The 11,829-nt window shown below is 37.9% G+C and overlaps 1 protein-coding gene across 1 annotated transcript; it reads right to left on the bottom strand.

Annotated features, from left to right (window-relative positions):
- Window positions 1–6,554: 6,554 nt before the first annotated feature.
- Window positions 6,555–7,496, bottom strand: LOC130041706 (olfactory receptor 4K13-like). Its single transcript, XM_056133951.1, has one exon. The coding sequence runs from the start codon at window positions 7,494–7,496 to the stop codon at window positions 6,555–6,557; it is 942 nt and encodes a 313-aa protein (XP_055989926.1).
- Between the last annotated feature and the right edge of the window lie 4,333 nt (window positions 7,497–11,829).

Genomic DNA, 11,829 nt, shown 5'->3' with positions numbered 1-11,829 from the left:
CAGTTCCTTTATGTGTGTGGAGAGTGGTCTCAGCATAGTTGTGGCTGGTTCTAGAGATCTTCTTCGTTTTTTTTTTAAATTTTCTTAGTGAAACACCATGAGGTACAGTTGTAGATTTACAATTTTTTGTGCTTAGGTTTTGATTATACAATGATCAAATACCCATCCCACCATTTTCCCACTAGTGCCCATTTTCCACCACCACGGATAATATCCCTCCCAGCCCCATCCCCCCCATCCCACCCTGCCTCTGTGGCAGGGCATTCCCTTTTGTTCTCTCTCTCCTTTTGGGTGTTGTGGTCTGCAAAAGAGGCATTGAGTGGCAAACATGTTCAGTCCATAGTCTACTTTCAACATGCATCTCCCCTCCTGGGAGGATCCTCCAAGCACCCTTTATTTGGTGCTCCCTTCTCTATCTGAGCTGCCCTTTCCCCTAGAATGCCCGCCTGGCCTCTAAGCTATGGAGTAATCCTCCTGGTGCTGATCTCAGCTATTCTTGGGTATTAATCTCATATTTTGTTACTTTATATCCCCCAGATGAATGCAATCTTTCTATGTCTATCCCTCTCTTTCTGACTCATTTCGCTTAGCATGATACACCTCAAAAGAAACAGTGACCAAAATACAAAGAGTCTACAGAATGGGAAAGGATATTCGCCGAATACACATCTGACAAGGGGTTGATATCAAGGCTATACAAAGTACTGGTTGAACTCCACAAGAAGAAAACATCCAACCCCATCAAAAAATGGGGCAATGAAATGAACAGAAACTTTCTCAAAGAAGAAATCCGAATGGCAAAAAAGCACATGAGAAAATGCTCTACATCATTAATCATCAGGGAGATGCAGATCAAAATCACAATGAGATACCATCTCACACCTCAGAGACTGGCCCTCATTCAAAAGAACAAAAGCAACCAGTGCTGGCATGGATGTGGCGAGAAAGGGATACTCCTTCACTGTTGGTAGGAATGCCGACTGGTTCAGCCTTTTTGGAAAACAGTATGGTCCATTCTCAAGAAATTAGAAATTGAGCTCCCATTTGACCCAGCAATACCACTCCTGGGAATATATCCCAGAGAGGCAAAAATGTATAGTAGAAGTGACATCTGCACTTGTTTGTTCATTGCAGCAATCTTTACAATAGCCAGAAACTGGAAGAAACCTGAGTGCCCAAGAACAGATGGGTGGTTAAAGAAACTTTGGTGCATCTACACAATGGAGTACTATGTAGCTGTTAGAAAAGATGAAGTCATGAAATTTACATACAAGTGGTTCTAGAGGTCTTCTGCTGCCGGGGCTCTGCTCGGGGCTGGGAGGGAAACTCAACCCGCCCCCCTCCAAGGGACCCAGGTGAGAACAATCAGGCGTGGGGGCAGGAGACTCTGCACTGTTCTCTTCTGGGAGCTGGGTTTTGTAGTCTCTGGGTCTTGGCCAGTGGCTTGAATCAGTAGCGTTCATGAGCTGCTCTCAGAGGTGATTAGAGGTCCATGTGCTGCTAGGAATCATTACTATTTATCCTAGGCCTGAAATGCTTGAAAAGTCTCTCTGGAGCTAAAGTGTTGGTTTTCAGTCTATATACATTTTGTGCTTATAATCTGCAATAAATTATTTTCATACATTTGTACAAAAGCACCTAACATATGTGGAAATATGTAATTGACAATTCTTTTTTATTTTATTTTTTGGGGAGCACACCTAGTGATGCATTGGGCTTCCTTCTGGCTCTGTACTCAGAATCATTCATGTTGGGTTTGTGGGATCATATGGTGTGCCAGGGATAGAACCTAGTTGTCTACATGCAAGGCAAGTTCCTTACCCACTGTACTATCTCTCTGGCCTCAAGATGACAATTATTAAAAATAACGTCTAAATAGTTTCTATTGATTTTGTGGCTTATTGACTTATTTTAATAAACCATGTATAGATAGTTCACTTCACTGTATTGCTTATTTATGTTAAGTAGGTAGCTCAATGTATTGTTCACTTATTACATACAAATACAATGCTTTAAATGTGGAAATGTAGGATTTATGCTGAAATTGCTATTATAAGCAATTATATTCTGAGCAATTTCCTAATAAAAATACATTGATTCATAGAAAATAACTCAAGACTTAATGAGAATAAAGGGATTTGCTCTTATATATTATCTTAAATTGTTAAAATTATTGATTTAAATTTAGTTATAAATATAGGTATAAGAAGTCCAAAAATATTTACCTTATGTGATTAAAAATATTACTAGTAAAATTAGATAATTTTATTGAAGAAAAATTTACATGATTTCAATTTAGAAAGTAAGTGTATTCCGGCCAGAGAGAGAGTACATTGGGTAAGGCAATTGCTTTGCATTTCCCCAATTTGGCTTGATCCACAGCATCAAATATGGTTCCCCAAGCACTGCCAGGAATGATCCCTTTATGTATATATATGCATACATGTAAATATATATTTGTATGCTCTTATATATGTGTATATGCTCTTATATCTATACATTTATATAGAGAAAGAGCTGGCAAACTTTAAAAAATATTTAAATTGATCAGTTCAATATTTTATAAGAGTTTTATTGTTGAAATATTCTCTGTAGAAAAATAAAAACTTGAGAGCATTTTATATATATATTCCTATTTAGTAGTCACTATTTGACATGCAACCATTGAATATTTGAAATGAAACTGAATGAGTAATTTTAATTTCTAGTGAACTTATATAACTCATTAAAATAATGTGGCGTACCACATCCACAAGAACAAAAGCAACAGGTGCTGGCGCGGATGTGGCGAGAAAGGGACCCTCCTTCACTGCTGGTGGGAATGCAGGCTGGTCCAACCCTTTTGGAAAACAGTATGGACGATTCTCAAAAAATTAGAATTCGATCTCCCATTTGACCCAGCTATAGCACTCCTGGGAATATATCCCAGAGAGGCAAAAATGTATAGTCGAAGTGACATCTGCAATTGTTTGTTCATTGCAGCACTCTTTACAATAGCCAAAATCTGGAAAAAACCTGAGTGCCCGAGAACAGATGACTGGTTAAAGAAGCTTTGGTACATTTACACAATGGAGTACTATGTAGCTGTTAGAAAAGATGAAGTTATGAAATTTACATACAAGTGGTACTACATGGAAAGTATCATGTTAAGCGAAATGAGTCAGAAAGAGCGGGATAGACACAGAAAGATTGCATTCATCTGGGGAACATAAAGCAACAAAACGGGAGACTAACACCCAGGAAGGGCTCAGATTAGTACCAGGAATTTTGCTCCATGACTTGAAGGCCAGCCACATGTGCTAGGTGAGAAGGAAGCTCAGATAGAGAAGAGAGCACCAAATAAAGGGTGTTGTGAAGACCCTCCCAGGGTGGGAGAGACATGCTAAAAGTGGTCTATAGACCAAACATGACTGCCACTCAATGCCTCTCTGACAAAACACAGTACCCAAAAGAAGAGAGAGAGAACAGGGAGGAATGCCCTGCCACAGCGGCAGGGTGGGACGGGGGGGGGGGGTGGGGGGGGAGGATGGGGGGTGGGAGGGATGCTAGGACCCGTGGTGGGGGAGGATGGGCACTGGTGGAGGGATGGGTACTTGATCATTGTATAACTGAAACCCAAGCACAAAAATTTATAAGTCTATAAGTGTACTTCATGGTGTTTCACTAATAAAAAAAATGATAAAAAAAAATAATGTGGCGTAGTCATATATGTTAATGGCTGGTCTATTATGTTGTGCTGATTACCATGAAAATCAATAAATGTTCATAGACCCAATTTTAAGTAGGTGAAAGTCCTAAAAGAGCAAATCACAAAACTTAAAGCATGGCTAGCTATTAAGCAATAGAGAGATCCTAATGGGATTAAAAAGAAATCATAGCAAAAAGATATTACTTTATATAGAAACAAAATATTATGAAGTTGAATAATGATAAATTTTGTAACACAGACATGAGTGATAAAAACAATTGCTGAGCAGTTGAAAATAAATAGTAAGAACCATTTTTTATGTGGAAAACAATCTATAATATTTAGTGAGGTGAAAATACCTTGTAATCCTGATTTTTCCTCATCTGCATGTTTTTCTTAGAGAAATTATGTAACAAATTTAAAACATGTTTATCAAAAAGAAAAATAATTAAAAAGAAAATATTTTTGTTTACCATTGTACCAGGCTGGAGCGATAGCACAGCAGGTAGGGCATTTGCCTTGCATGCGGCCGACCCAGGTTCAATGAACAACGGGAGGACAGTGCTTCAGTGCTACCATTGTACCTGTGTTTCTATAAAATACATGGCCTCAAAACACAAATTTCAAATGCTTGATTTGGAAAAGATGTGAGTAAAAATGTAATTCATCTAACTCAGAGGAATCTATAGACAAAATAAAAATAAAATAACATTTTAACAAATTTGCTTTGTTTATAATCAACATTCTATTTAATTAGCCTCACTTTTCCTTCTTTCAGGGCCCTTCATAAGTCATGTCCATTACAATACTCATGCATTTGACAAGTTTTGAGGAACCTCCCTGATATTTTCTGGAGGAAACATATTCTTCCCACAGAGTGCACAGAATTTCAATTTCCTTGGGTGTGTAAATGTGTAAATTTCAAGGAAATTAAAATGTACACATTTACACATCCTTGGCAGAACTTGTCACATTGCCTTGTTTCTTATAGAGTTAAAAGCTTCTCTGTTTGTGAGTGTGTGTGTGTGTGTGTGTGTGTGTGTGTGTTAAAATCAGTTTTTTATATATCTGTATAGTTCCTTCTGAGGATATTATCTGCAGTTGTTCTCTCTTATTTCACTGGTTGCAATCTTTTGTTGATTTCTGCTGCCATGCACAGATATTTTATGTGTCTATTTTTGCTTGTGCTGACTGTGATTTTGGTGTAATATCGAACCATAACTGTCATCCAGTATTATCTTTTCTTCTCCATTTCCCACAATATCAATTTTTCAGACGTGAGTAAACATGAATAAAAGCATAATAAAATATGAATGAACCAAGTATAAAATGCCCCTTATAGGGCAATTTCTTTTATATTAAGATAGAAATAACTATATGATTTATTGCCAGTGGACAAAAGTTACTATTTGGATATTTCTACCAATAAAATCTAGCCTGTGTTCATTGCTAGACATATGCTTCATAAGCAGGATTCTAAACAACTGTAAATTTATGGGTGTATATTATTATGTTACTGGCAGGTCCAGTCCCAAACCGTGCAGGCTTGGAGATCTCAGCCCCGAGTCCCACACACCTGGGTTCCTCTGCCAGTTCTTTTATGCGTGAGGCTCATCCAGGTGTGTGGAGAGTGGTCCCAGCATGGCCTTGGCTGGGCCCCGGAGGTCTTCAGCTGTTGGGTCCTGGTGGAGACAGTCAGGCACAGGGTAGGAGACTCTGCCTTGTTCTCTCCCGGGAGCTGAGTGTGATAATCTCTGGATCCTGGCTGTTGTTGGGTTTGGGACTGGACCTGCCAGTAACTAGACAGTTACACCCACCAACTGCTGTGTAACTCCAACATCTTATCATCTCATTCCTACTTTGGACAAATTGGCAGGCTACCAAATGTAACCTGCCCACACGGCAGAGTCTGGCAAACTCCCCATGGTATACCCAATGTGCCAAATACCAGTAACAATGATGGGTCTCATTCTCCTAACCCTGAAAAAGCCTTGAATATGGCACTTTAAAAAAAAATTCTCAGGGCTAGGACGAAGAAGACGTTACTGGCACCTGCTCGAGGCAATCGACGAACAACAGGGTGGTCATGATTGTGATATGATTATGACTTTCACTTATTTATTTTGTTTTATGGACTATACCCAACTGTGCTCCAGGAGTACTCCTGACTTGTGCTCAGGATTATTTCCTATAGTACTTAGGGAACTATACATGGAGCTGAGGATCCAAACTGTGTCGGACTTATTTAAAGCAAATGCCTTACTTGCTGTACTATTTGTCTGGTCCCTGATTGTGACTTTTAAAATGTTTACACAATTTGTTCACATTCATGACTAGAGAATTTAGCTGAGCTATACAAAATTTTGAATTACACATACACAAAATTCCATATTTTATTTTTATTTACTTAATGAAATTTAATATTGGACATGTCTGTATCTCACCCGCACGGCAGAGCCTGGCAAGCTCCCTGTGAGGTATTCGATATGCCAGACACAGTAACAACAAAGTCTCCAATGGAGACGTTACCGGGCCCGCTCGAGTAAATCGATGTCTGGTTTCCAACAGTAATTAAAAACATGTTTTATCTATATATGACATTTGTTGCACTTAAAAATTATTTTTTGTTTTTAATCTCAAACAATAGAATTTAAATTAAAATAGATTTTCTTTCAGTATCAAATATTATAGAAAAATGAGAATATAACAATATCTTTATATTGCAAATATTTAAAAACATCAGCAAAGAAAATAAATGTCAACTTATTCTGAGATATAGTATATGCAGATTTTGTGCAAGAATTTTTTATTTTTCTATAATATATGCAGATTTTGTGGAAGAATTTTTCATATGCTCAATTCTTGCCTAAAGCATATGTCTCGAAGTGACATGTTGGGTTCTCAATCTGCTCATTGCTGCTTTCATTTCTTGATTCCTAAGAGTATAAATAATGGGGTTCAGTAGGGGGGTAATAACTGAATAAAACACAGAAAGAAATTTGTCCACTGAAAAACCGCTGAATGGCCAAGCATAAATGAAGATGCATGGCCCAAAGAACAGAGTCACCACAGTAATATGAGCAGACAATGTGGACAGAGCTTTGGAGAGCCCTCCAGAGGATCGATTTCGGACAGTTATTAGAATGATAGTGTAGGATATGAGCAGGAGTACAAAGCAGATAAAAGACAACAGTCCACTGTCAGCAATTACCAGCAACTCCAAAACATAGGTTTCAGTGCAGGCAAGCTTTAAAACTAGAGGAAGGTCACAGAAAATGTTGTCCACTACATTGGGACCACAGAAGGGTAAAGTTATGGTAAAAACCATCTGACTCATGGTATGCACAAAACCAACAGCCCATGAGAGCAGAACAGAACCCACTAGTACCCGCTGGTTCATGATGGTTGTGTAGTGAAGAGGTTTACAAATAGCAACATACCGATCAACAGCCATAATTATGAGAAGAGTCATTTCAGTACCTCCAAGGAAGTGAAGGAAGAACATTTGAGCCATACAACCCCACAAAGAAATAGTTTTATTCTTCCTGAGAAAATCTGCGATCATCTTTGGGGTTGTTATTGTTGAAATAGACATGTCTAGAAAGGAGAGATTTCCCAGGAGGAAGTACATTGGTGTGGAGTGCAGGTGAGAATCAAAGGTTACGGTGACCACAATGAGAAGGTTTCCTGCCATAATTGCTGAGTAGGCCAACAGAAATATGAAAAAAAAGAAAAGTTCAAGTTTCTCATTACTGCTGAGACCCAGTAACACAAACTCGGTTATCACTGAGCTATTCATCATATTCATTTAGTCTATGTAGGAGTTTTCAGTCTTCAAAATAAAAAATAAGGAAATTATTTAACCTGTGGTAGTTTTGAATGTGTGGGCATATAGAAAGTAGTATTTGACTCTTATAGAAGAGAGAAGAAGGACACCTGGAAAAGAAGTTTAGCTTTTAAATACAAGCAACATTCAATTAAATGTTCTTCAAGCTACAAATGCATAGATTATGAGAAATTTATTATGCAATTTTGTTTGCTGCTATACATTCTATACATTCTATAATTCTTTGACCTAAATTAACTACTTTTTGTTTTGATTTAGAGCTTGTTCAGCTTTCTTTATCTTCTCCTTTATAAAAACTATTGTATTTATTATTATTTGCTGGGATGGAACTCCAGGGCATGACACATGTGAGTCTTGTGAGTATATATACTTCCACTGAGTCACATCCCCTCTTTAGCTATTCTTTAGAATGTCTTTGGGAATTTTTTTAGATTTACTTTAGAAAAGAACTAAACCAAATGTTAAGATTTAAGTTCTAGTCATGTCTTATTATTTGTTGGAAACTTTTTCTCTAACGTCTTTAGAATTTAAATTTATTTCTTATATAAAATAATGCTATCGCTCCAGGGGCTGGAGCGATAGCACAGTGGGTAGGGCGTTCGCCTTACAAGCGGCCAACATGGCCGACCCGAGTTCAATTCCTCCGCCCCTCTCGGAGAGCCCGGCAAGCTACCGAGAGTATTGGATATGCCAGACACAGTAACAACAGTCTCCAATGGAGATGTTACTGGGCCCGCTCGAGCAAATCGATGATCAACGGGAGGGCCTTTACCTTTTACCTTTTTATAAAATAATGCAATATCTAATTTTCAACCTATAGTCACAGATTAGAAAATTAGACTGACTCTTTTTAAATACATAGTTCTTATATATAAAATTAAAAAAAATAAAGTTCTCTATTGTACAAATAGTGTAGGACCAAAATGGTACTAGGAAATAGAATTGCAATAGGCAGTGTTTGATTTTTCCTCCAGCAAAACCTTCAGTTCAGACTGGAAGCATGGTCTGTGATTGGGAAGAGCCAACTTTGCTCTGCCATTTATTTGACTAAATACAAAAACATGTCTCTATTCTTTTAAACTATGATTGTAGATTACCATTACTATAAATCTTTGCTCAAAATAAAGTAATTTCTATCTGTTTTTTCCCCATAAATGCACCTACATAGCAGATCCAGAAAAGTGTAATGGTTTCTATTGATCTTGAATTGTTTGGTGTATGTGTTTGTGTTGCTCTATATCATATGAGTATTGAGTTACATATAAGTTCCACGGGCTGAAGTGATAGCACACGAGTAGGGTTTTGCTTGCACGTGGCTGACCCAGGTTTGATTCCTCCATCTCTCTCAGAGAGTCCGGCAAGCTGCCGAGAGTATCCCGCCCTCACAGCAAAGCCTGGTAAGCTACCCATGATGTATTTGATATGCCAAAAACAGTAAAAAGAAGTCTCACAATGGAGACGTTACTGGTGCCTGCTCAAGCAAAAATCGATGAACAACGGGAGGGCAGTGCAGTGCTATTATGAGTTCCATAATGCATTGGTGCTTTTACTTGTAGCAGTCTGAGCTGGATAGTATGGAATATAAGAGTTTGCATGTAACTGACCCTGGACCACTCATCAGCACTATATGGATCCTGTGCACAAGGAGAAACTCCTGAGTGCAGAGCCAGAATTAACGCCTAGCATTGCTAGTGATGGTCTAAAAACGAAAGGTCCAATGTGAAAAATCAGATTTGCTTCTAAAATGGTATAAGTATAAGCATACATACATTTATTAACCAATTAAAAATGTGAAAATGCTGGTTTTAAAGATGGAACAGGTTAGTAGCTTTAGAAAAAATAGGTAACATTTCTCCTATTTACAAAATTTCCTATTTTAAAAAATTCCTATTTACAAAAAGTTTCAAAATTACTAAAATCAGAAATATTGATGGTGAAATGAGTTGAGTATACTGAAGAAACATTAATTTTATTAATAAAATGTGTATATAGTCAAATACTATGAATATGTAAAGTAGATAGTTTGCACTATTATTACGTGATTCCACAATGGTATATAGAGAAACAAACCATGGGAATAGACAATATTAAATGATGTCAAATCCTTGGCCTAGGTTACAAAAATTACCAAGCACTGAAGTGAGAGGTGAACTGAAAATAACCGAAGGACAATGGTTGAATGTCTAGGGCAATTTTAGTAGTGGTGAAAAAATCCAGTTTACATCAAAATCTTAAAAGGTAACACTATTGTAACAGTGTTATGTAGCACTGTCCTCCAGTTGTTCATCCATTTGTTCCAGCGGGCACCAGTAATGTTTCCATTGTGAGACTTGTTGTTACTGCGTTTGGCATATCAAATATGCCACGGGCAGCTTGCCAGGCTCTGCCGCACAGGCGGGATACTCTCAGTAGCTTGACGGTCTCTTTGAGAGGGATGGAGGAATCGAACCTGGGTCGGCCATGTGCAAGGCAAATGCCCTACCCTCTGTGCTATCGCTCCAGCCCCTCTAAATCAGTATGCACACACTTTTCTATTTCCACATTCTGTCATGGGAATAAAACATATAGAGCTGAGCAGGCACTATATTTAGAACCAAAGCACAAGAAGGTACAGCTCAAACCCTTCTGCAAAAAAAAAAAAAGTTTATGATTTGGAGGTATTTTCAAGTATGAAAAATGTCACTCCCTAGATTTCCTTCCACTTTCCATCTGATGTTAATTTGAATTGAATACATTGAATAAAGTTAATTTGAACACTGCTAAATGGATGGCTCCTTGTACATTTTAGCAGGTTAGCAAAGGAGATGAGCTGACAAAGACAAAAAGAACTTTGCCACGATTTTGTGACCTTTGGCAAGCTAGTGAAATTCTGAGTTTCTTTTTGCTCATCTACAGAATCAAGAGACTTATCTCTACTAGTATTTAAAATAAATAAAAACACAATCAAGACGCAAGTATTCAGTCAAGTTCTCTTAAATGTGAGGAAAATTAATATGGTGAATCCAAAGAACAAGAGAGGGTGGTTCAGCATGGTCACACATGGCCTTTGATAAGTGACTGCCTGCTCCTCTTAGCACTCAATTTCCCTCTGTGCCAAGATTGTGGGGGATAAAAGGGCTTGAATTAACATGATTCCTGGTGGCTCCTTCTGACTTTCATATTCTACAAACTCTAATTATGGTAGTCCACTATGACCCTTAGCTTCCTTTCATTGAAATTTTCTGCCCTATTATTGTTTGTAGTCAGGAAAGCTATTGGCAAGTCCTCTTATTATTACTTTTTGTTTTTTTAAGACCCTAATGGCCTCCCCAAACATTCCTCTCCTCATGGTGGTATCTCTTAAAAATAGAGGTGGAATTAGATGTGAAATTTTCTTTTTGTTTGGGAAGGGCTTGGTATCGATAGCTGTATCCTCTTTTTAGCTAGAGAGAGTGGAATATATAAGTTTTCTTCAATTGTATCTTCCCACCCCCATTACTAAAGTTACTGTAAACTATTATCATTAAAAATGTGTATAGACTTGAATTATGTTTTTGAAAATATTTGTTATTAACATTTCATAAATGTTTTTTGTTTTGAAATACTCAAAATATCAAAGTTAAAGCATAGGAACATTACTACATAAGATAAAAGAAGTAAACCTTTTCTATTTTATATATCTGAGATATGGTTAGCTTATATTTAAGACTTCACAAATGGACTGGAGTGATAGTACAGCAGGTAGGGTGTTTGCCTTGCACGTGGCCGACCCAGTTCGATTCCTCCATTCCTCGTGGAGAGCCCGGCAAGCTACCCAGAGTATCCTGCCTGCATGGCAGAGCCTGGCAAGCTCCCTGTGGCATATTTGATATGCCAAAAACAGTAACAACAAGTCTCACAATGGAGATGCTACTGGTGCCCGCTCAAGCAAATTGATAAACAATGGGAGGACAGTGTTACAGTGCTACAGTAAATGGTAGACTTAGTTCAGAGAAAATCTAACTTTCCCGTAATTTTTTCATACTCTACATTGTTTTGTCACTTTTAATTTTATGTTTTATTCTTTGGAAATTTTATGGTAGGTACCATGGTTTACAATACTGTTGATGGTAGGGTTTCTGGCACAAATCATGCAGCACCACACCTTCCACCAGAATGACTGCCTCCCTTCCTTGCTGTGCCAATGTCCTATTCTATCCTATTCCTTCTACCTCTTCTCCTCCAGCTTCCTAGAGAAGACTGGTTCTCAATTTCTCTTGCCTTTGGGCATTTGTTATTCCCCTACTATATTTACTTATATCCCACATATGAGTGA

This window comes from Sorex fumeus, unplaced genomic scaffold (assembly GCF_029834395.1).
Source record: "Sorex fumeus unplaced genomic scaffold, SorFum_2.1 ptg000098l, whole genome shotgun sequence".
NCBI classification, from domain to species: domain Eukaryota; kingdom Metazoa; phylum Chordata; class Mammalia; order Eulipotyphla; family Soricidae; genus Sorex; species Sorex fumeus.
The sequence above is the reverse complement of the archived record's forward strand: the minus strand, read 5'-3'. Positions and strand labels throughout refer to the sequence as shown.